Genomic DNA, 26,520 nt, shown 5'->3' on the forward strand with positions numbered 1-26,520 from the left:
AAACTTAACAGGAACCCATGGGGGAGGGGAAGGAAAAAAAAAAAAAAGAGGTTAGAGTGGGAGAGAGCCAAAGCATAAGAGACTGTTGAGAACTGAGAACAAACTAAGGGTTGATGGGGGGTGGGAGGGAGGGGAGGGTGGGTGATGGGTATTGAGGAGGGCACCTTTTGGGATGAGCACTGGGTGTTGTATGGAAACCAATTTGACAATAAATTTCATATATAAATAATAAATAAATAAATAAATAAATAAATAAATAAATAAATAAATAGAAACTATTTTTTCCCCTTCCCTTCCCCCCATGGTCTTTTATTAAGTTTCTCAAGTTCCACATATGAGTGAAAACATGAGATCTGTCTCTGACTTATTTCACCCATCATGATACCCTCCAATTCCATCCACGTTGTTACAAATGGCAGGATTTCATTCTTTCTCATTGCCAAATAGTATTTCATTGTATATATAAACCACATCTTCTTTGTCCATTCATCAGTTAATGGACATTTGGGCTCTTTCTATAATTTGGCTATTGTTGAAAGTGCTGCTATAAACATTAGGGTACCTGTGCCCCTATGAATCAGCACTCCTGTATCCTTTGGATAAATTCCTAGTAGTGCTATTGCTGGGTCGTAGGGTAGTTCTATTTTTAATTTTTTAAGGAACTTCCACACTGTTTTCCAGAAGGGCTGTACCAGTTTGCATTCCCACCAACAGTGCAAGAGGGTTCCCATTTCTTCACATCCTCGCCAGCATCTGTTGTTTACTGAGTTGTTAATTTTAGCCACTCTGACTGGTGTGAGGTGGTATCTCAGTGTGGTTTTGATTTGTATTTCCCTGATGAGGAGTGACGTTGAGCATCTTTTCATGTGCCTGTTGGCCATCTGGATGTCTTCTTTAGAGAAGTGTCTATTCATGTCTTCTGCCCATTTCTTACTAGATTATTTGTTTTTTGGGTGTTGAGTTTGGTAAGTTCTTTATAGTTTTTGGATACTAATCCTTTATCTGATATGTCATTTGCAAATATCTTCTTCTATTCTGTCAGTCGCCTTTTAGTTTTGTTGATTGTTTCCTTTGCAGTGAAGAAGCTTTTTATCTTGATGAGGCCCCAATAATTTGTCCTTTTATTTCCCTTGCCTTCAAATCAATGTTCTTAGTCGTATGAGGTCACGTGAATGGCAAAACAATATAGTTTTCCCTAGATCTTCATCTTAAAATACCAACATTTCCTAGAACTAGTGTCCATTCCTGTATCATTGTGCATGAAGTAGCAACTGAACAAGGATCGGTTTAAAAATTCATGCTTAATTTCTCATAAAACAACATCTGACAACCTTGAAAATAATCACTTATCCTGTTATCCATTCAATACACAATACAGTTCATTATTTTTAATTTTTATTTTAACGTTTATTTATTTTTGAGACAGAGAGAGACAGAGCATGAACAGGGGAGGGAGACACAGAGAGAGGGAGACACAGAATCGGACGCGGGCTCGAACTCACGGACCGCGAGATCGTGACCTGAGCTGAAGTCGGATGCCCAACCAACTGAGCCACCCAGGCGCCCCTACAGTTCATTATTTAAAATACTTGCAAGCCTACCTATAGAAATACTAGATTTCATGTGAAAACATGCCATTCAAATTGTTATACTCGTTTATTAGAAACTTGAACATGAGAGATGGATTTAAGGTCTAATCTTCAAACTACTATTCAAATATGAAAAGATAAGCTGTAATAAAATACAACTAATGAAGAAAATACATCAGAAAGCCAATTACAAATGATGTTATAAACAGTGGTAGTGGAAAACAGAAAGACCACACTTGTCTAAATACAGAAAAATGTTATTCTTGCTCCCAGCTAACCCAACTCTATCCCTTCATTTAAACTTTTACTGAGCACCTACCAGAGATTAAAATAATAATGGCAAAATAGGATACTACCTATCTTTAAGATGTGTGTGTCTCTCTCTCTCTCTCTCTCTCTCTCTCTCTCTCACACACACACACACACACACACACACACACACACCGAGGAATATTACTCAGCCATAAAAAAAAGAATTAAATCTTGCCATTTGCAACATCATGGATGGACCTAAAAGGTATTATGCTTTATGCTAACTGAAATAAATCAGGAAAAGATAAATACCATACGATTTCATTTATTTTATTTTTAAAGGTTTTAGTTTTAATAAACCTCTACACTCAACATGGGGCTTGAACTCAGAACCCCAAGATCAAGAGTCACATGCTCTACCAACTGAGCCAGCTAGGCACCCTCCATACAATTTCACTTATATGTAGAATCTAAAAAACAGCATAAGCAAACAAACAACAGACTCTTAAATATAGAGAGCAAACTGATGACTACTGGATGGGGTGGGGTAGAGAGATGGGTAAAATAGATAAAAAGAATTATTTATTTTATAAAAAAGAGATGAAACACACAGTAGGGGAATATACTCAATAATACTATAATAATGTTGTATGATGACATGACTACACTTATTGTGGTGAGCACTGAATCATGTGTAGAATTGTCAATCACTATGTTGTCCATCCACCTAAAACTAACATTGTATACTAATTATACTTCAGTAAAAATAATGACAATGGTAATAACAACAATGAGATTCTACCTATCCTTAAGAAGTTCACAATCTTTTGCATTAGAACATGATGTTTAAAAAGTCACTAAGGTACTTTCTTTCCTTCTGTCTAAATGTGAATAGTAAATGCCCATCCCCATTTCACAAATGAGGTCCAAATGTGATGAGAAAGCACCATGATACGTTTGTGACAAACAAATGTAGGCATAGATTTTGTTTTCTGATTTAGCAAAACTATAAACGTGATACTGATTTTCTTACCAAGCAAATAGAGAAAACTATCATTTCAGACATGGCTACCATTTAATCCACCACATTAGACAGGCATTCCTGCCCGATATAGCTCAGACATTCTGTTAGGTCTATCAAAAAAGTGATTTCAGACCCTAGAATTCATTATTTCCTTAAGACCATGCAGCAGGAATGAGAGTCAGGTCATTTTCACATTGCACTGCAGTTTTCTCTAATGATAAATCTCTAAACAATACTTGTGTCTGACTACTTCATAACATTGAAATGGATGCAACTGTTTTAGAAGACTAATTGGAAAGTGATCATCAACATCCTTCCTTAAATCACAGTTTCCGACAGATCAAGAATATTTCCCCATCTTAAATCTTAAAACTCCTGCCAAAAAATATTCATATGCCAGATACAAAAAAACTTCATATCATTGATAGACCCGTACCACTCTGTAGGAACAATGTGACACTACTGAATTTTAATACATAAACCTTTTATTGTGTTAAAAATGTAATCATAAAACATACCAAGCCCAAGTAATTTTCAAAATGCACCTAGTAATTTTTCAAGAATGAAAATGGAAGGGTGCCACAACCATAAATAATGTCAACTACAGCATTATAATAAGAAATGATCCATTGATACTTACAATGCTGCCAGCCAAATTCTATTACAAACTTTCACATCAATTTCTAATCACAGAAGTTAAATAAAGTACATCACACAATTTAGAAGCTGGGAAGTATAACAAATGAATAAACATTTAATAAACTCTTTTACACAGTCAGTTTAAAGCAATGTATTAAACCATGGGTGATATTTCACCACAGAAGATTGGCATATATTTTACAGCAGCCCAGCTCTACCGCCTACAGCAACAAGCACACAACTTGTTAGTCTACAAGTCAGGAGACCCGGACAAATTCACTGTTGGTGAGACGCTCTCCCTAACTCGCTGGGCTACCTGAAGCAGCCAGTGTGGCCATGCTAAATGTGAGGTCTGGTAAACCAGACAACTGAAACAGAGGATCTAACGTTCTTTTCTGATAAACACACTTTTAATAGGAGGGTCAGTAGGCCATGACACCACCACCCCCCTCACCATCTCCTGTATACTGCCATCATATACAATTTAATCTTTGTTTTCTACAGTTGGCTATTATCTGTGTTTGACACAAACTAAGATGATGAATGTCCCAAACTACACAGGTCTTTCTGAGAAATTAAGACATGTGAACATTCTGAGAATTGTTGTAAGTCGCCAAATCATGACAAACAAAAGGGCACATAGCTCTACAGCTCTCTGAACTCTGAATGCACTAGCACTGCTTCACTTTCTCCCTTCGCCGAATTTCACAAATAAATTATCAGTTCTTAGCTTTACTAACTGACATCTGACAATGAATATAATATTTTATTGGGTATTTTGGGGAAGAACCATCTCAAGAGTTCAAGTACAGCAGTGAAGCTAAAGAAAAGCAAGAAGTCATTTTAAACGACCATAACAATATGCCATGGCCTTAACGATTCTGCTAAAAGGGAGATTTAAAAAAGCAAATAATAAAGTAGAAAATAGGTAGGAGGTGTAAGTTTCTGCAAATATTCTTGCAGTACTAGGGAAGAATCAATATTTTTTAAGACATGCTTTATCTAAGACAATAATTGAAATTTTTTAAATTACCACACTGCAGCAGAGCTCAAACCACCAGAACAGTGTGGACTCAGTAATGACATGGTCATTTAGTATATGGTCTCCAGTGAAAATTAACTGGTACAAATTGCTGTGCCGATTACCTACCACCTCCCAAGGTGAGCTAATTGCTAAAATGAAAAAACCTACCCAACAGAAATTTCACATAGTTAAGAAAATTCTATTAACATATCAAGTCTGTTTTTTAAAAGTCTTAATTTTCAGGGGCGCCTGGGTGGCGCAGTCGGTTGAGCGTCCGACTTCAGCCAGGTCACGATCTCGCGGTCCGTGAGTTCGAGCCCCGCGTCGGGCTCTGGGCTGATGGCTCAGAGCCTGCAGCCTGTTTCCGATTCTGTGTCTCCCTCTCTCTCTGCCCCTCCCCCGTTCATGCTCTGTCTCTCTCTGTCCCAAAAATAAAAATAAACGTTGAAAAAAAATTTTTCTTAAAAATAAAAGTCTTAATTTTCAGAGATATAAAAACTGTATTTCTACAGATCCTACATGTGTGATTGTACCCTATTTTCAAAAAAAAAATCTTTATATACATTATTCTCACCAATCTTCACAAAAAATCCTTTTAGGTGGCACAGTGAAAACTGCTAGGAATATGCAGGTAACTTGTTTAAGTCTATATTTACTTACATAACTTAACCAATAATCATAGGATTATCAAGTGCCAAAGCCAAGATTAAAAACCTTGGTTTCCTGTTATTCCAGAGGGTTAATAATACCAGTAATAAAAGTGTGAGTTTACAAAAAAGCATGAAGAAAAATACTGCCAAACCAAAATCTAATTATGTTCTGTTTGCAAAGTAAATTACAGGAGTGGGATGATCATTCTTCTGGTGAGAACTTTATCTTATCAAAAACATAGAAAAAAATAAACAAAAAAACCCACCTCATTACCCTACAGGTTAACTTGTCACTCTTAACCATCCCAAATAAAGGTGAGAATGTATAATTTAAGAGAGGATTCCAAAAAGTCAGTGTCAGAAAGTCCTGCACAAAAGCATATAGAAAATCCTTTAAGCCCTCACTTGGAACCTATTTATTGTGGCCATCTCGTTTCTCTCAGTCCCAATAGATTAAAAGCTGCAGAGAGTAGAAACTATAGACAAACATAAGTGAGCAACAGGATGTCCAGCCTAAGGGAGTGAGGAAGTTTGGCCAACACAGAAGAGGCAACGGACTGCAGGAACCCCCAAGGGCCTCAAAGTAAAAGAACTATATTTCTGATCTCAAGTCATCAAGAAAATTAAACCGTCTTTAGTGAAATCTTTTGGGGGGGGGGGTAAAAAACTATATAATACAGTGAGAAAAGCTTTCTGTCAAAATTATCTTGACTTGGGGCGCCTGGGTGGCTCTATCAGTTGGGCGTCCGACTTCAGCTCAGGTCATGATCTCACAGTCTGTGGGTTCGAGCCCCGCATCAGGCTCTGTGCTGACAGCCTGGAGCCTGCTTCAGATTTTTGTGTCTCCCTCTCTCTCTCTGCCCCTCCCCTGCTCTCGCTCTGTCTCTCTCAAAAATAAATAAAGGTTAAAAAAAAAAATCTTAAAAAAAAAATTATCTTGACTTATTCTTGATACTTACAGTAGAAAATGTAGTTATCTGGAAAATTCTCTTGTGTTAGATACATATGCATTTAAGTGTTGTGTATTTATTTTATTAATCTATTTCACTCAAAATCCTGCAAATATTTTTAAATGTTTTCTTTCAACATTAAATAATGTTTATTTTAAATGTTATCCAAATGCTATTAACTAGAAATAACTAGGATGGCCACTGAGGGTTTTGGTTCCAAGATACAAACCTACTGCAGCATGAAACTGAGATAAAGCATCAGCTAGTTGTCCAGCTGCAAGTAATTTCTTGCCCAATTCAAGATGTTTCTCAACATCTGCATTTACTCCACATTCAGCACCTAAAAACAACAACAAAAATCAGTTAACTCTCCATGACCAAGATTCAATTCTGAATAAAATGTTAAAAATACAGTTATCTCCCTCAAGCATTTGCCCAGATAAGAGTCACAGAAGCCAAAGACATAGCTTTAGCTATAGAAAAGGTAACTTAATAAAGCACAGTGCTTCGTTTAAAGCATATAAGCCACCCAAAAATACACCCTGGTCATATCAAAAGAATGTAACTGTCTCCAAAATATAAGGGAAACTGCATAACCCAGTAGTAAAAATACATCGAACAACAAAGTCAGAATTCCTTTGTTAAACTAGAATCTCATTTTAATGGGTATTATCACCAAGTCCACTCTAATATTCAAGTACTAATTAAGCATCTACAATGCATTAGGCACTATTCTAGGTATTTGGGATAAGTGAGCAAAACACACACACACACACACACACACACACACACACACACACACCTCTGCCACTCACGGCACCTGACATTATGAAGGGAGAAGGCAGACACGAGAAATACATACACTACACAGTATGTTAGGTGAGAAGTACCACGGAAAAAGTCAAGCCACATGAGGGCACCAGAAGTGCTGGTGCTTCCAGTATTAAAGAACATGGTCAAGGGCGGGCCTCATGGAGAAGCTGACATCTGAGCAAAGACAAAGGAAAGGAAGGAACTCACCAGGCAGATATGTAGAAAAAGAACTTTCTAAGAGGAACCAGTTAGTGCAAGGGCCCTAAGTCAGGAGAATGCCAGCTTATGTTTCAGAAACAGCAGGGAGACCAAGACGGCTACCCCAGAGCCAACAAGGAAAACAGTACTAGAAGATGAGGTCAAGAAGCAGAGGGCCATGTACAGCTTTGGTTTCACTCTGGGTAAAATGGGGAGCTCATGAGGAACTGTGAGTAAAATAACCTCCTCTGACTGACTAGGCCAGTTATCAATGTGCTACCTCTCTCCTCTGAATTCATCTTTCAGTACCTGGCTTTAAAAATGGACTGGAGTTTTTAAGCATTTCTTCTTTATACTGAGTACAATATTACACTCTGTCAAGTAAAAGGTACTGAAGGGGCACTGCAGGAAAGACACCTTCAGGGTCTTGTTGCTATCTTTATTTTGTTCTGGTTCCTACTGCACGGTACCTATGGGGAGGATACCCAGTGGCTCCCAGTCCCAGCCATATGCCCCTGGGTCCAGTCCCTCAGCAACCTGGTAGCCTTGACCAGGCACTACCTCCCAATGAGGACACCATGAAGTCCAGGTTTTATGCCCACACACAGCACCCTGACTCCCCCCCCCCCCCACACACACACACACACAGGCCAACCAACCCGGGTTCAACTACACTTAAGAGGGTTATTTCCTGCTTGCCCAGCTACAGTGGACCAGCTCTAATCTCAGCAACTCAGCAAACTTTTCTACCAGCAACTTAAGGTTGTACCTCTACCTTCTCTAATAAGATCTTAAACCCAAGACTTTAGTAGTTCACCCCTCTAAGTTGGCCCTTCTTTGGGGACCATCTGTTAGCCCCAGAATATCCTTTAGAGCTCCCTTTACATCTTTATAGTTATTCTCCTATCATAGCTTAACAATTCTTTATATTAAACTTCCCTCTTTTAAATTACTCTGTGGTCTCTGTCTCCTGAATGGATCCAGACTTATATACAGTTGGCACTGGGGAATGGTCCTAGCAGACCCACAAAGACAGGATTTAAGGACAAGTTTGGTCATATCCTTGAGCTTGAATGTAGTGATGAGCTCATTGTCAATGAGAAATAAGATGTCAGTAATCCATAGCAGGTATTAGAATCATAATTAATCAAGATACCATTTGTGGTTGACAGTAATCCCATGCTAACTAGAAAACCGAGACTGTTGTTGCACTTGACCCCAATAACAGTAGTGATGAAGGTAAGGACTGTGGTTCGGGGGGATTCTTCTGAGTGCATTAGAGCACTTTCAGAGACAAAGGAAGAAGCAGCTCAGCCCGAGCCCTCAGCTCAAGTCTCTTTCTGCGAGCTTCCATGTCAGCCCTAAAACAATTTCTTATTTTTGTAGCCACACAGCCGATTGAGCTGAAAATCAAACACAAAATTGAATGTAACGTGTGTAGAAGGGTGCATATGGAAACTAAGAAGCCAAAGCATTTCTCATTTATGGTGAGCATGAGGTTCCACTATTCAGATACTTAGAATGATGCTAAAATAGACACTGCCCGAAAAAAATTCAGAACAATCATCACTTGGGAAGGTGGGAGAAAGGACAGACTGGGAAAGGGCAGATGAGAACCTTCTGGGGTGATAATGTTGTAATCTTGATAGAGGTTTGGGTACACAGGGAGGTGCAGTTATCAAAACTCAGCAAATAGACACTTAAAATATGGACATTTTATTATGCATAAATTTTACCCCCCAAAAAGCTGTTGATGATGTGCATGTTAAAGTGTTTAGGGAAATCTGCACGGATATTATGAAATATATATATTTATGTTTGTGTATTTATTTTGAGTGGGGGAAGAGACAGAAAGAGAGGGAGAGATAATCCCAAGCAAGCTCCACACTGTCAGCGCAGAGCCCCATACAGGGCTCGATCTCACAAACCATGAGATCATGACCTGAGCCAAAATCAAGAGTCAGACGATTAACCAACTGAGCTACCCAGGTGCCCCTTGAAATATATTTTTTTGAAAAGAATTAATGGGTAGAGAAATGCCCAGATATGTGTTAAAACCAAGTATGATAATTATATTAATGGCAGAATCGAGATGATGGATATAGGAGCATACATTACAAAATTCTTTCAACTTTATGAAATGTTTTAATAATACAATTTTCGGAAAATATACACTATAGTGTTGTAGTGGGGGAATACACGCAAGGTGCTGTAAGGACACAAGTTAGGGCACCTAACACCTATAGTTAAATAAAATTTAAAATTTGGGGTGCCTGGGTGGCTTGGTGGGTTGATTGTCCAACTCTTAATTTCAACTAAGGTCATGATCCCAGGGTCATGGGATGGAGTCCTGTGTCAGGCTCTGTGCTGAGCATGGAGGCTGCTTAAGATTCTTAAGATTCATTCATTTCTCTCTCTCTCTCTCTCTCCCTCCCTCTCCTCCTCTCTCCTGCTCTTTCTCTCAAAAATAAATTTTTTAAAAAATGAAAACAATTTCAATTTCTCAGTCATTAGTCACAGTTTAAGTGCTGGAAAGCTACCGGCTAGTCCAGGAAACAGTGCACATAATATTGAACACTTCCCATCATCATAGAAAGTTCTAATGGACGGCACTGAGGGGGGTTTTACTGAAGTATCACCCAAAATCCAAAGGAAAAATGGGGACAATACCGCCTGCATGAAAAAGCCTTAAGAGGGAAAAAAAAACCCAACACTCCAAACACAAAGAACATCACCTTTAAATGCCCAGACGGAAGAGAATTAATGAGGCTTTCAATAAATTAAAGTCCTGCATTTCAGCTCTCTCTCCTCTCCATCATGATTTAATTATTCTGGAGTGGGTCATTTTAAGTGCTAGGTGAGTCTCATAAATAGCCAGCATGGAAGAGGGAAATTATAAGGTATCCTGTTACAACAACCCAGGTAACTTGACAGCGAGGCGATCGAGAGTGTGGAGTAGGAGTGTGGAGGAGAAGCCATGAAAAAAAAGAAGAGTAGATTGCTCAGAGGAATAGAAGAGAGAAAGACAACTACACATGACTTGCGGTGACTGGCTGGATGTGGAGGGCGGGTGAAGAAAGACCAGGAGTGCAGGGTCCAGGATATCCACAACAATGTGGGCAACTATGTGAGCCTGCCACTTTAGCCATCAAAAGCAACTGAATTCTTTATTTCATCTAACATAGCAAAGAGCTGAAAGAAATGCACTCTATCTTGCTATTTTCCCTACTAAACAAAGTAGCTTTTTCAGCTTCCAGCGTTCCTAGTTTCTGTGCAGTGTCTTATTACCTTGGCTGCCTGATGGACCCCTCCACACAAGGAAGACAAGGAAGGCAGGGAGGGAAGGAGAAAACCTTAACTTGATGGCCTCAAAAACTTAGGATCCTGTGAACCCTGTTTGTTTGGGGCAACAATGTGAAGACGTCTACCCTATTTAAGAATGTGTGAGTAACATGTAGAGAAATTAGTTGGGAGTTTTCAATGGGCTGGGAAAGCATTATTTTTCCCTTTATTTTTTTTTAATGTTTATTTCTTTATTTTGAGAAAGAGAGAGAGAGAGAGAGAGAGAATGAGCAGGGGGAAGGGCAGAGAGAGAGGGAGGGAGCATTCCAAGCAGGCTCCAGGCCTCAAGCACTGTAAGATCCCATGAACCATGAGATCGTGACCCGAGGCAAAATCAAGAGTTGGATGCCTAACTGACTGAGCCCCCCAGGTGATGTGGGAAACAAAGGCAGAAGGAAACAGCAGATAAAATTAAATTTCCTTATAACCTGCAACCCATTAACAACTACCTGAGGCTAGAGTTTCTCCAGGAACTCCCTACCGTCTTAATGCTAATGCTTTGCCAGAGGAAAAACCACCTTAGCTTGACAATAGCTAGGCCTCCAGTATCCTGTGAGTCTTCTTTAGCAGATGAAAATCTCTTTGGAAACTTCCTCTTGACATTACCTCCCACCAAATCCCAACTGTATAAGCAGTCTCTCCACAGGGTCCCAGAGCAGCTCTTCCTGCCCATGGGTCTTATCCCCGTGCTTTAATAAAATCACTTTTGCACCAAAGATGTCTTCAAGAATTCTTTCTTGGCTGTCGGCTCCAGACCCCACAAACCCCACTATCATCCCAAAACCTCATCACCAGGCACCCCTATTTTTCCCTTTAAAAATGAGAATATAGGCTCTTGCTCTGTAAATTCACTATGCAGTAACGATTCAGAAACCAGTTACGTTCTGACAGTGAGGGTCACCTGTAGTTCCACCTAATTCCATACCATATCCAAAAATAACCTGCTTTTTCATAATGAAGACTACGGAAACCAAGGTATTTCATTAAGCAAATGTTACTGAATATACACTATGTGTTAAACTGTGGCCATAACAGAGATGAACAGGGTGGTCTTCCTCAAAGAGGCAATGAGGAGAATCCCTCAGGCTTTAGTCATTTATGAGAATGCCCTAGCGGGCAGGGTTCCCATCAGTGACTCTGGAGAAAGGCTGTTTTTGAACATTACACTGGCATCTCTGCCACATATTGAAGTATTTACAGAATATATAATATGAAGAACAGCACTGACTTCAAAATAATCTTGAAAGGAAAATGAAAGTATAAGTGAAATAAGATTGGCCATATGTTGATAAATTCTGAAGCTGGCTCACAATACTATTCCCTCTACTTTGGTATATTTTTAAGATTTTCCCAAATCAAGTTTTTAAAAAATTTAAATCCTTTCAATAAAGAGAAAACTGGCTTATAAAAATCTCTTACACTGGGGCCCCTGGATGGCTCAGTCGGTTAAGCATCCGACTTTGGCTCAGGTCATGATCTCATGGTTCATGAGTTCAAGCCCCGCATTGGGCTCTCTGCTGACAGCTCAGAGCCTGGAACCTGCTTCAGATTCTGTCTCTGTCTCTCTGTCCCTCCCCTGCTCGTGCGCTCTTTCTTTCTCTCTCTCTCAAATATAAAATAAAACATTAAAAAAAAAAAAACCTCTTACATCAAAAATGTTTTGAAGTAAGTGGACCACAGGGACTAGCACATGAGCCTACCTCCCAACATACTCAAATTTACAGAAGCTATTTAAAGAATAAATGCATAACCTTGCTGGGGGTGAGGGGGGAATTTTTATTTAAAGAAGAAGGCCATCAGAGAAACAGAAATCTTAGGGGGAAAATGTAGAAAGGACAGAATAGGGTTAGTGGGCAAAATCACATACAAACACCATTCCGGGGAATGTGTGCCATGGAGGTAGATGCAGTCCTTTGTGCTCCAAACTCCAATACAAGGAAAAGGAAGGGACCCTTGGATTTCCCAGCCTCCAGACAATTGGCCTTCTCCCACAAACTGCTCTCACACTGGCAATGAGCAATTCTGAAATTTACCAAGATAATCATAAAATCAATCTTTAAGAAACTAATACCAAGTAAGAGAATTTAGGGGAAATAATTAGTGGAACAAATAATAAAAAAATTCTAAAAATGAATATAATGGCCATTCTTACAAATTCAAAAGGATGCAGCATTCATAACACACAGAACAAACCAACTATTTATTCATTTATTGCTGCAGCAGTGGAGAAAAAGACAGATAAAATCATTTCTAAGTGCCATAACAAACTGCCAGAGGAAAGGAGGAGTACTTAATACAAAGGGGTCAAATAAGTCTTCCCTAAGAAGATAATGTTTGAGTTAAAACACAAAGGGGTATGGGGATAGGGAGGATCCTGAATGACAAGTGCCTCCAGAATGCCAAAATATGTCCAGACAAGGAGTACAAAACAAGTGCAAAGGGCTTAGATAGGACCAAGCTCACCTTCAAGGAATCAAAAGGAGGCTCCAGCATGTTAGGAAGGATAGAGGACAGGTGCCTGAGTGGCTCAGTCAAACTTCGGACTCTTGGTTTCAGCTCAGGTCATGATCTCATTGTTCCTGAGACAGAGCCCATTCAGCTCAGGTTATGATCTCACGGTTCCTGAGATAGAGCCCCATGTAGGGCTCTGCGCTGGCAGGATGGAGCCTGTTTGGGATTTTCTCTCTCCCTCTCTCTCTGACCCTCTCCTGCTCATGCGCAAGCACATGTGTGCTCTCTCTCTCTCTCTCAAAATAAATATTTAAAAATAATAAAATTAAAAAAAAAAAAAAGGATAGAGGATGCAGGCAAGATAGATCACAATGGGCCTTTCAGGCCAAGGTATGAAACTTACATTTTATTCTAAGTACAAAGACACATCATTAGAAGGGTCTTACTAAGGAACTCACTACCTGATTTACATTTTAAAAAGACCCCTGCTGGCTGCAGTGTGGAAAAGAGATTAGAGGCAGACAAGAATGTGAAGAAGTGTGGTGGGTAGCAAGCTGCATTATAGTATATACACTCTGATTTCATTTATGCTTAAAATATATATATAACATATATTCCTAGATTAACCTTTTCCAGTAAAAATGTACTCATGTACTAATACAGTACAAACTTAATAAACTGAGAAAGATGTTCCTGATTGAATAATCACTTGCAACTGAAAACTCTTGTAAAGAATATTTGCAAACACTATATACATATAATATTTTACAACGAAGCAGCCAATTAAGTCAGGAAAGAAAAGCAAAATAACCCTGCCTCCTTTCTCAGAGGACTGTGCAGCTGGGGAGATTCCAACAGGACAGAGGATGTTAGATCTCATTGTCTTCCTACCCCTGGACCTTTCCCCCAAGCACTTCAATAAAATGGTTTCATTCCTCCCACCCCCAAAAACAACAACAACAACAACAACACCCTGCCTCACTTGTTTAAGTGTAGTTCAAAGGGACAGCATTATAATCAGATACTGCAGAGAATATAGGTGATATAGATCCTAAAATTTAAAACAATCCTTATCTTTTACAGATTCTAAAATATTTATGAATGAAATGAGAGCATGTATGATAGGTTTAAAAATAATCCATGGGTATAGATGCAATAAGATCAATCATGAGTTGGTAACTGTTAAAGCTAGGAGATGGGTACCTAGGGGTTCATATACCATTCCCCACTTTTGTAAATGTGTGCAATTTTCCACAATAAAATTTTATATTAAATCTCTTTAAGGGATTAGGGGTGGAATATTAAAACAGTTAAAGATAGCTCATTTTCATTTTTTAAAAGATAATTTCTAATATAAGCTATCCATCCATAAACATTTATAGTGCCTAGTGTAAAATACAAAAATTTGTGCATCGCTCATGAAGGGAGAAATGTGTGTACAGAAGCCATGGTAAATTAAAGTAGAGAATGACTAAGAATCAAATAAGAATGGTGAAAGCACTGTGTGTGAACTCTGGAACAATCCAGCCCATTACAGGAGGCTCAAGTAATTACAGGGCCATGTCGATGGGATTCTGTGTATTCTCAAAATGCAGGGGGTATGAAGGGGGTAGTCTTCAAAATAGTATGAAGGTTTCATTTAAAACATTTTCCTGATACATTTTCTCAAAGGGAGGATCAGATCAATGTACTCAATACAAGATTCCAGACTGCCCGAGGAGGGAAGAAATTTGGGCATGAGATAAACTATTAGTGAAAATGTTTTCCTTATCCAACTATGAAAATGTTTAACAGGAAAGATGTAACACAAAAGGAATTAAGAACCTACTATGGGCTGGATACTTTCAGTGTCATAATTTCACTTAATTTTCACAACAACCCTAGAAAATAAACATGTTTCATACTCTTACAGCTCAGAAAACTGAGGTTTAAAGAAGTTACCCATGCTGCTAGAAGACTCACAGTATCTGTCAAAACAAGATTCAATTCCAAAGCCCAACTTTCTTTTCAGCATAGGCCATGATCCTTTTCCCTATCTAATCTAGGCTAGGTGTCCCGCAGTTACTAAGCCCTGTATGCTTCATTCACTCGACCCATCATTTAATATGACATTTTAGCACAATGGTTTCCAACCTCCAAGGCTGATTTGAACTTAGGTCTAGTGAGAAGCCAGGAATGCATCTGCCAAGTTCTCTGAACTATTCCATCAAGTCATTTTGGGTCAGACATTCCTCACTGAGTCATTGTGGTTTCCTGCTTTCACAGTGGTTGGAAGGAACCAGAGCTCAACACCCAACTGACTCTCCACCACCTCCCCACAGTGCCCTTAGAAGAACCCTCCTTGGCTACCCTCGCAGGTGTGGCAGAACTACAACCAGGAACCAGGGACCACCATCAACTGCCAGCTCAACCTGGAGCTCTCTGACTCCTACTTCTGCCTACTTCTGCCTCCATGCCTTACTACTTTGACCTCAATGGTGTGGCTTTGAAGAACTTTGTCAGATACTTTCCTCTCCAAGCTCAAGAGAGGAAACATGCTAAGATACTGAGGAAGCTGCAGAACCAACCAGGGGACCAAATCTCAAATCTTTCAGGATATCAAGAAACTAAACCATGGTAAGTGAGAGAGCTGGCTGAAGGCAATAGAGTGTGCAAGTGTTACCTTGGAAAAACGCATAAATCTGTCACTACTGAATGCACAATACTGCACAAACTGGTCACTGACAAAAATGACCGCTACTTATGTGACCTCACTGACATTTATTACCTGAATGAGCAGGCGAAATCCATCAAAAAATGGGGGCCCCAGAACTGGTATGGCAGAGTATCTCTTTGATAAGCACATCCTGGGAGACAAGTAACAATGACAGCTAAGCCTTAGGCTGGCTTCACATAGTCATGAGGTTGACTTCCCTGGTCACCAAAGATAAGCATGCACGCTGAGGTTACCTTTAACTTTTCTGTAAACTATACCAACACTTCCACTTAAGTTATTTCATTTGTACTGTTCCCTCAGATAAATTTAATTTGGTATATACCCTCCAAAAAAGTTATGCCTTACTCTCACCCCAAAAGTTAAGTTACTCTTCAAACTAAATTTCTCTCACCTTCTAGGATTACAAGAGGTATCCAGCATTTCTCTGTCCCTTCTAAATGAAACTCAGATCTTTATTACGTTACAATTTTGTCCAATATAATTTCTATTTAATGTGATAAGTAAATACCACCTCCTCTACAAGAATTTTCTGTGGCCCTCTCCAATCATCCAGAAAGAATGATTATGCCTTCAGTGCACCTTGGTCACGTCTCCCTAACAGACCCTGCCACAGCATAAAGGTTGTTGCATAGGCGCCTTTCTCCCTGCAAGAGGTGGTGTACCTTCTATCTGGGATCTTCTCTCACCTTCTTCCAAATCCAGCCCCCCATGCTGCTGCCAAAGTGATCCCTCAAAAACGCACTCCTAATAAAAAGGATGTGGTATTTTCACATCGCTGGCTAAGTTCAATCTACACCCTTTCAGAACTGGGGTGTCTGGGTGGCTCAGTCAGTTCAGCAGCTGACTCTTGATCCCAGGGTCATGAGTTCAAGCCCCATGTTGAGCTCCACACTGGGCATGAAGCTTACTTAATTAAAAAAAGAAAAGAAAAGAAAAGAAAAGAAAAGAAAAGAAAAGAAAAGAAAAGAAAAGAGAAAAGAACTTTTAAAAAACAAAAATAAAAATAAACCCCTTCAGCTCTGAAGGCAAACAAGACCCTTCGTGATCAGATCCCATGATGTGTGTCCAGTCTCATCATGACCACTCCTCCACCTCTTACTTTACACTCCTGTATCAGCATGAACTGGTTGTACTTCCCTGAAGAGACTGTGTTCTCATGCCACATCCCTTTGCACTTGCTGTTCCATGAAAAGGACTTTCCCACTTGCCCCCTGGGATATTTCTACCCCAACAGGATTCCGTCCTCACATGCTGGCTCCTTTGTGAGACCTCCCCTAACTACTGCAGTGAGAGGGTGGGTGGGAGAAAGCCCCTTCTGTGCTCCTATGACATCTCCACACTCAAAAGTACATGAGTTTAAGTTGCAATACCACTGTCTCAATTACTGACCTTCACAGTTTGCTGGCCTCTCACAACCCCTGAGAACCCAACCCAGGTAAAAAGCAAGTTTGAGAAAAGAAACCATCTTTTCTTCTTTATATCACCTCATCCAGTACCTTGCCCACAGTGGACACTCAATATTCACTGACTGATGTAACTATCTTCCTTCTTAAATGTATCACAACTCATCATAATAATAAAATCCAATGTCTGGTTCCTCCACTAGTTGTGGCTATGAAGCAAGGGGTTCAACAGCTCCCTTGGAAGCAGGAGTGCAAGCTTGCGAAGTTTTCTCAAGCGGCTGCAGATTTGAAACAATTCTGTCTGTACAAGGTTCAACACAATCCCCTGCTGACTAGAGTAACTTCAAGTAGGAATCCCTTCAGACCCCAGAAGGTCTGTTCCTTTTGGTAGAAAAATGAATCTGTGGATGGTTTTCTAACCCACTTTTCATGAACCAGTGAATATTCAAAGGAGCACTACATTTGAAGCCTGTAGAAAATCTTATCCCTAAACATATGCCATACTAAAATTCTACTTTTGTCAATCCTTAACAATCTCTCTGCATTTTCATAAATTTCTATTTCACAAGAATATGTATATTTTACATACACTGGCAGCAGCATACAACAAAATACTTAGTGTAATATATAATATGTGATAACAATTACCAAATCAAACTGATGCTACCAAAGATTCATAAAGACACTAATATGTAAAAAGAAAAAATTATTTATAAATCATGGCTGTTTTTGTAGTATCTCAACCCTATTTTCAGCCATGGATACTTTTTATTCCTTTGCCACATACAGTGGCAGTGGTAACAAGCTATCTCCTGTTTTCTGATTAGGCAACCAAACATCATGCCATTGCCTAATCAGCATGAAACAATAGGTTCCTCCTTAGATGAGCATAACCATAGGTCAGCAAAATATACAGGAAGCATAAGAAAAAAGGTAGAGTAGTTAAGTCCTTCAATGAAGTTAGTACTGAAATCCATCATATTTTGAAGAGCAAAATTAAAGAATTTTAAGAAATGTAAAGTTGAGGGGTTAAGAATATGATGTGGTGGGGCACCTGGGTGGTTCAGACGGTTAAGTGTCCGACTTCAGCTCACGTCACGATCTCACGGTCCGTGGGTTCGAGCCCCGCGTCGGGCTCCGGGCTGATGGCTCAGAGCCTGGAGCCTGCTTCGGATTCTGTGTCTCCCTCTCTCTCTGCCCCTCCCCCGTTCATGCTCTGTCTCTGTCTCTGTCTCAAAAATAAATAAACGTTTAAAAAAATTAAAAAAAAAAAGAATATGATGTGGTGAGAATCACAATCAAGACTGAAGAACAAGAACAAAAAAGGCAACAACTAGGGTCAAAGATACTAAGGTTCAAGCTAAGGCCAGGTGACAGGTCCAGAAGCAAGCCCAGGGTAGCTATTCAGGTTGGAGCACTTAGAATGTGAGAGATGAGAGGGACCTCTGGCTGGCTCAGTAAGTACATCATGGAACTCTTGATCTTGGAGTTGCAGGTTCAAGCCCCATATTGAGTGTAGAGATTACTTAAAAATAAAATCTTTAAAAGGGAAGAAAAAAAATGTTAGGGATGAGGAAAACCCAAAGGTCATTCTACAAAGGCACATGAGGCCAAAAAAAAAAAAAAAAGGACAAAATACTGTCTATAAAAGATCTGATCTGAATCCAAGATGCAAGCAAGAGGGGAGCAGAGTCTGAAAGAAGTCTCATGGCAGAAACACAGAAAAAGTGGAAACTGGCCACAGAAAGAGCAAGAAGTGCATTATCTTAGCAATTCCATAGTCAACTAAGGACCAATGACAAAAGAGTTTCAATAAAAATACACTGAGCTGGAAACCCTAAAGTCATTATGACCCAAAAAGTGGTTCAGCCAAAATGAAAGGAAAAAAGGCTGAGTAGTTGTGTAATACATCTGAACTAAATGTCTGCACCGAAATCTTCCTTAGATGAACTTGGAAAATAAAATCTATTGTAACCAGGTTTGTTCAATTTCAGTGGACATTGTCTGTCTTTGCTTCAATTAACTGTGAAGGTATAAATGTTGTGATGTGATCCCCTGCTCAAGGAATGTAGAAAATAAGTATGAAGAGTCCTTGCAAAAACAAAACAGAACAAAAAACAAACGAACAAACAAAATCTCAGTCAACTTCACTCACCAATTTAAAAAAATATTTAATCTACTTCATCTCAACATGTTTTAGGTACAGAGATAAGAGCTCTTTCCACAAAGCTTATATTCTTGAGATAACAGGCAAGAAAAGTAAACGAGGTAATTCAGACAATGTGAAATTTTATGAAGAAAATTCAAAAAGGTAAACAGAGACTATTAACTGAAGGAGAGCATGCTTTTTAACATAGTATGTCAGGCCTCTCTGAAATACGAACATTCATTTGAAGACCTCATATAAAGCTTTCCAAACCGTGGGAACAGCAAGAATCAAGACTCTCAGTCAGAAATGAGGTTGGCATTTGGAAGTAAAAGAAGTTGTGTGGTGGGAGCCTAACGATGAGGGGAAGATTAGGATGAAACAGGTGTAAGTAAATGAGTCTGATATGTAAGGCTTTGCAGTTATCAGCGGAGTAATGTGTTGAAGAGAGAACAGAAGAGGAGGAAATAGAGACTATCAACAACTCTTCAAAGTCCTGCTGTCCAGAGAAGCAAAGATACAGTCCAGTAGCTGAAGGGACACACTACATCAAAGAACAGTTTAGGATGGAAACACTACAGCATCTTGGGAGTGCTGATGTCAAGGATCCCACAGAGAGGAACAAAGTGATGACGCAGGAGAAAAACGATAACTATAGGAGCAATACTTTCAGAAGATGAGAGAAAATGGAATCCAGGACATAAGTATACGAATTGGATTTTGCCAGGAATAGAGATGCTTTATCCATTTTAACATAAGAAAAGTAGCAAACTGGGTACAGATACACGTAAGCTAGTGAGTGCCTTTAGTGGAAGAAAGAAAAGGAAACTACCCTGTGATGGCCTTCATTCATTTTCTCAAACAACGACACGTTCTAAGAGAATGAGGTAAAGGAAGGGAGGAAAGGAGGGGTACATTGGAGATTTAAGGAAAGAAAAGGTTTGAAATGCAGATTTTCAAGAACAGACACACAAGGCAATTGTAGGAATGTTGGCAGTATTGCATATGCATTTGAAATTGAGATTATGTGCTTAAAATGAAACCAGTCAGCAAGGTTATCTCCATTTTTCTCCAGCCATGTTCAACTCTGAGGTATAACAAACAAGCCTGCCAAGTTGGACTGAAGAGGTGTCAAATTTTGCCAAGCGAGTAAGACAAAATAATACAGAAGCAAGGAAATTAAAGGCTGTTTTCAATAGAGCAACTACAAGGTGGACCACTAAATCTAAACTGAGAAAGAAGGGAAAAGAATATATATGCTTTACAAAGCATGTCTTATACCCCCAAGTGGTCGGTAAGCTCGATGACAAAAACTGTGAGTTCCACACTATGTGTATCTCATCAGAAAGCACTACAGTGTAAGCCTCTGCTGACTGATTAAATGAGTCTTTCCCATATCCAGAACTCCAAATGACACAAACTCATCAGATTTACAAAACAAAACAAAAAATAAACAAAATTTTTTAAAAACAGCTTTCTAAAGATCTTGGAAGAAAAATAAATCTATAATTGAAATGTCTTAGTTCTAAAAAGCAGGTGACTGGGTTCCCATGATATTTCCATATGAACAAAGATAAACTGCTGGGCATTAATCAAAGGAAAACCATGACAATAGAAATTCAACTTAACCACAATTAATTCACTTCATATGAGAAAATAAAGCCTAATAATTACTACAAAGAATCCCATCAGAGAACAACCTGTCCCACAGAATCAAAACTGCATTTCAGGCTCTTATTCAGCAAACGATAACTAGTCAAGTAAATTGGAACTTTTACACTACTAACTACAGCATATTGCATTAAAATAATTCTAGAAGCTATCTGACCACCTGCTAAAATACTTGGTATAGGGGCGCCTGGGTGGCTCAGTCAGTTAAGCGTCCAACTTCACCTCAGATCATGATCTCGAAGCTCATGAGTTGGAGCCCAGCGTCAGGCTCTGTGCTGACAGCCTGGGGCCTGCTTTGGATTCTGTGTCTGCCTCTTTCTGCCCCTCCCCTGCTCACGCTCTTGCACATGCGCGCTCTCTCTCTCTCTCTCAAAAATAAACATTAAAAAAAATAAAAATAAATAAATACTTAATGTATATATATTACTTAAAGTCACTCATTTTCCCTGCTTTATTTTTTCTTTCCGAATTTAAATAATGTCAGAAAATCCTAGAGAAGACAAAACATACTTTCAGTAGGTTAGGCGAATATAGAAGTTATCAATATCACTTATACTTAAAATTTTCCAACTATTCTTTTCCTATGGCCAAATAAACAGTTTAGTCAGGTCAGTTCAGTGAAATAAAGAAAAACTGAGTCCCAGTAGCATGTTAGTAAGAAAAAGAGTTAAAAGAAAGTTTGGTTCCCAGGCTGTGCTCCCATTGAAACAGAACAAACCATTAGCAAAGAATTAAAATAGCTACGTTATCTGTAACATGAGAATACTAGACACTACTAAAGTTTTCTTTCTGCTCCAAAAATTCTACTCCTAACCTAGTGCTTTAGACTTCCTTCCTTCAAGGGCCTTTTTAAAAGGGGGTGCTAAGAGATGTAATCTTTCAATTCATAAGACTGCTACATAGTTTCTTTCTTTGGATTACAATTAACAGAAAAGCCTAGAAAAAACCAAAGACGAGTATTTTTAAGTACGGAAGAAACTAGGCCAACTAAGCCAATTACTGGTGACCCTCTCTGTCACATGCAGCTCTAGTTGCTTCACACTCACTCTTCTCACACCCTTCTCCTTCAGTTCCTCTCCCTCCAAACCTCAGACTTAAATCCCCCTGAAGGACTCTGAGGTTACTGAAACCAAACACAACTTATTTTGGAAAACAGGAGCTAACAGTTTGCCAATTCGGGTAAGAGGTTCTTTCTTATCTTTATATCCTCATCACCAAATTTAGTGTCTGGTACATGGCAGACACCTAATCTACTCCTCTATATGTCTTGTTAGACCAGTGATTCTCACCAGTGATTTCTTTTTAGAAATGCAAAATTTCAGGTCCCACCCAGACCTACTGAATCAGAAACACTGGTAGGGGAACCCAGCACTCAGTTTTTAAAAGCCCTCCAGGCAGCTTCTGATGCACACTCAAGTTTGGGGACCACTTTTAAACATGCCAGGAAATCAACACTCTGTTCATTACTGCCAGTGGCCAAAAAAAAAAAAAAACAAACAAAATGCTGATTTTTCCCAGCTGCCACCAGTTACAAATGTTTGGGCCCACATGATACTGTCAGCCACTTAACTTCTGCCTCCAGCCTGCACACAAGATGAACTTCAGAGTCGAAAAACTGAGCTTAACTTATGGCTCTTAGATTTAACAGCTCTGTGACCTTATAGCTACACTTAATTAAATGCATCTGTAAAGGAGGAATAGTATCAAATACCTCCATAAGAGATCACTCATAGAAAGGTGCCTGGCACACAGACCTTTAATAAATTTCACGTCTTTTCCCTTTCTTCCCTGCCACCTGTACCAAGTCCCTGTTACCCTCATACAGACAAATGCTCCTGAAAAACAGCACTCTGGCTTTCCTCTGAGAAGTGTCACCAATGCCTCCTATACAGAAAAACTGCCTTACAAAGTTTTCCTTCTGGAAAATACTGTAGGAGGGAAATGAAATATTAAGAGTTCTACAGAACCAGGGGCACCTGGGTGACTCAGATCTCACAGTTCAGGAGTTTCAGTCCACATCAGAGATTCTCTCTCTCCCCCTCTCTCTCTCTGCCCCTCCTCTCTCTCTCTCTCAAAATAAATAAATAAACTTTAAAAAAAAAAAAAAGAGTCTTACAGAACCATATACAGAACAGCAATTCCAAAAAGGTAGTCCAAAAGCTAGCAGGAAAAGAAAATCACATAGAAGTGTGCACTTTCATTAAAAAAAAAAAAAAAAAAAGCATTAAATGGAACATAGGCAACTTTCTCTTAAGTGGTCAAAATAAACCACCAGTAGTAACTGGACATAAATGTGACACTGGGGCGGCGGAGGGTTAGCATTAGAAAATGCAAGAGAACTGGAATAGGTACACGACCCATATTAAAAGTGGTCCAGGCATTCAAATCTCAACTTCCTAGACTGGCGCAATACGAATGTCAAATTCTTTGTCCCAGTGTTGTCACGTATGTTCGCATTTGGGGTTCAGAAAAGAATATGCTCACCAGGAGAACAACATCAATGAAGTTGAGAATTTTGAGGGGATTTTACCATAAACAAGTCCCAACTTCAGCTCCTCACTTCCTCTAAATCTAACATTAAGTCTCATACTGAAATGTGTGACCCCTTGACTACTAGCCCTTTGCATAGGAATGAAAGTAGATCAGTGACTGTAATAGGTCATTATGCCCAATTATTTGTCACAGTCACCAGGCTGGAAGCATTAGTTCAACTGGCACCTTCAACTTTAATTCTTACTCCACTCGCTGACCTCTAGGATGGGACAGCCCTCTACTTTTGCTATTGTTAGAGTAACCAACACTCCAATCTGTAGGACCCAAGCGAAACTTAAGCGTTTGCACCTTTAAGGGGGCCTTTTCCCCCCCAAGAGAACTCGGAAAAAGGAAAACCAGCCCTAAGTAGAAGGACACCATCCTGAGCATAGTAAAACCACAAACTTTGTGCCTTGCCCTCCGGGACCTTGAATTCCAGCACCGGCAACAACCAAACAACTTCTATCCACCGCAGAGTACAGGAGTGCGATGGTTACTCAACTTTTTACGGTCAACACTGTCCCCCCCCCCGCCCCCCGCTTCACGCGGCCGGACACACTGCTCCCTCCCCCCGGAACTCCAAAACGAAAGAAGCCTCCCCTTTGGCCACCTTTACTGCCTCCTCCCAGCACCACTGACCAAGTGTCTCCAGGCGCCAAGCGAGGGTCCCAAGCGAGGCCGGGGCCCGACGGCTGCTCCAGACTCCGCGTCCCAGGACACTCCCGAAGTCGCTGCCAGGTGCCCCGCTCCCCCAGACCCCCTCGACCCCCTCCGGTCCCGCTCCTCCCTCCAAATCCGCCGTCCCCGCCCGGCGGCCCGCCAGTCCCACCACCCCGTCCCCGGACAAACCCGGAACCCAGCGCCGGCCCCCGCCCCGGGGCGGGCTCAGGCCCAGCCGGTCCGCGCGGAGTCCCCGATGCCCGCCCCGCGGCCCCGGCCGCCGGAAGACTCGCGCCGGGACGCAGGCGGGGAAGCGCCAGGGGGCTTGGCCCGGGCGCCCGCTTCCCCGGCCAGAGCAGGGAAGGACTCACCTTCGTACTGCAGGTCCACCAGGACCAACAGGAAGGGGAACACCGAGCCCAGCCGGCTGGTCACAGAGCCGGGGGCCACCATGTCCAAGGGCGCGGGCAGTAAGGAGGAGAGAGGGTGCGGGGCCCACCAGCCCCGCCGGCGCTCAGGGTGCAGCTGCGCCCGCCCGCCGTCGGCTCTCGCTCAGGCCTAAGCCGCAGCTGGCGCCCAGCAGAGGAAGGCAGCGGTGGGCGGGGTCCGGGCGACGCTACGCCCCGAGCGCCGCCACCGCCCAATCGCCTTCTTCCTGGCCCCGCGCCTACCGGGCTCGCCGGGATCGTGGTTCGCGCTGATAGGCTGCGGGGGCCGCCGCCCCGCCCCGTCTCTGATAGGACAACGTGGAGGCACAAGACGAGGCTGCGTCCGCTGGTCGTGGAGCTGTCAGGGAGCTCCAAACGGCCGCGGCCGGCGGGAGGGAGGCGGCCGGGGCGGCTGTGTGGCGGCCGCCGAGTCCGCATGCGCAGGCCGCGGAAGCCTTTTAGGGTCGCTCCTGGAGCCGGAGGTTAGCGAGGAGGAGGTTTTCCGGTGTGCTGTTTGGCCAGCTAGGTGAAGCCGCCGCGCCCGCAATGAGAAGGCCAAGCCAGGTCCCAGGAAGTCCGAGCGCCTGGAGTGGAGGTCTCGGATTGGACCGGCGAACTGCAGGATTCTCAGAGCCTGCTACCTCCAGCCGAGAGTCTGGGAACGAGTACAGACTCCTCTGAAGAGTGATCGAGAAACGGCCAGAGGCCCGGGCTCGGTAGAGGAGGGTGAGCTGGTGGGACCCGGAGCATTTCGGGGACAGCCGGGCAGAAGTACGTTAGTGACCCGAGGCCCGCGAGAATGGTTTGGAAGCCCGGGAACCCCCTCCCCACCACTGGCCAGCGGACCAGCGTGCCCAGAAAAGAGAACAATTCTGGAAGATTCTGTGAAGAAACAACCAGGGAGGCACAGCTGCCAAGAGAGCAAGGGGGTCTGGAGAGTGTAGCCAACGTCAACCATAAGGGGGGGTGAGGGGGGAGACCTGTTAGAAAGGATCTTGCATCATGTCCTCATCAAAGGAAACTCAACAAGAGAGATAGGAAGCTGAACAAGATAAGATTCAAGGTACTCGCTTTAGCGTTAAGTTTTGTTCAAAGCCACTTTCTCTGGCGTCCCCAACACAATCCAGCTCGCAAGCTGTACATCAGTGATGTTTTAGGTGGAGTACAACAGTAATGCTGTTCTGTGTTTATTGCCAAGCATAAACTTCTTACTTTACCAATAAGTATACAACTGAGTATTAAATAAATAAAACGTTCATGTAATATTGATAATAAATAGATGAATCTTTGGACAGTTGTAATGAATTAATATTGATTTTTTTAAACAGCTGTGTGGCCACCCCGTGTTCATTGCACCACTACTTAAAATAGCCAAGACATGGAAACAATCTAAGCACCATTAACAGATGAATTAATGGATAAAGAAAATGTGGCATGCCTGCATGAGTATTTTTTAGCCATAAAAAAGGAAATCCTGCCATTTGCAACAACATGGGTGGACCTTGTGAGCATTATGCTAAGTGAAAGAAGTCAAAGAAAAATAAATACTATATGATCTTGTATGTGGAATCTAAAAAACTCGGATGCAGAGAACAAATTGGTGGTTGTCAAAGGTGGTCAAAAGTTTCAAACATCCAGTTACAAGAGAAGTCCTGTGAATATAATGTACAACATGGACAGTATAGTTAATAATACTGAATTTGAAAAAGTAACAATACCGTATTGTATATGTGAAAGTTGCTAAGAAAGCAGATGTTAAAAGTTCTCATCACAAGAAAAAAATTGTAACTATAGTGATGGATAGTAACTAAACCTATAATTATTTTGTAATATGTGCACATATCAAATCATTGTACACCTACAACTAATACAATGTTATATGTCAATTATAGCTCAATAAAAAAAATGTAAAAACTGGTACAGTTCTATGCCTTCTGATTTTTGATTATATGAAATTAGTGATAAAATGTTTTACATACAATGGGTAAACTCTTCAAAACAAACTTTCTAAAGTGAATTCTAATAGTCAATG

At 40.9% G+C, this 26,520-nt stretch overlaps 1 protein-coding gene across 1 annotated transcript in view; it reads right to left on the reverse strand.

Annotated features, from left to right (window-relative positions):
- The window catches only part of DNAJC3 (DnaJ heat shock protein family (Hsp40) member C3), a 92,895-nt gene extending 68,332 nt beyond the window's left edge, over positions 1-24,563 (reverse strand). The window contains exons 1-2 of the mRNA XM_040486977.1: positions 24,432-24,563; positions 6,309-6,468 (exon numbers count right to left, since the gene is read on the reverse strand). Coding sequence (XP_040342911.1) covers positions 6,309-6,468; positions 24,432-24,513 — 242 coding nt within the window. The 5' untranslated portion in view covers positions 24,514-24,563. The remainder of the gene's footprint in view (positions 1-6,308; positions 6,469-24,431) is intronic.
- Between the last annotated feature and the right edge of the window lie 1,957 nt (positions 24,564-26,520).

Source organism: Herpailurus yagouaroundi, unplaced genomic scaffold, assembly GCF_014898765.1.
Source record: "Herpailurus yagouaroundi ecotype Mexico unplaced genomic scaffold, PumYag 164, whole genome shotgun sequence".
NCBI lineage: Eukaryota > Metazoa > Chordata > Mammalia > Carnivora > Felidae > Herpailurus > Herpailurus yagouaroundi.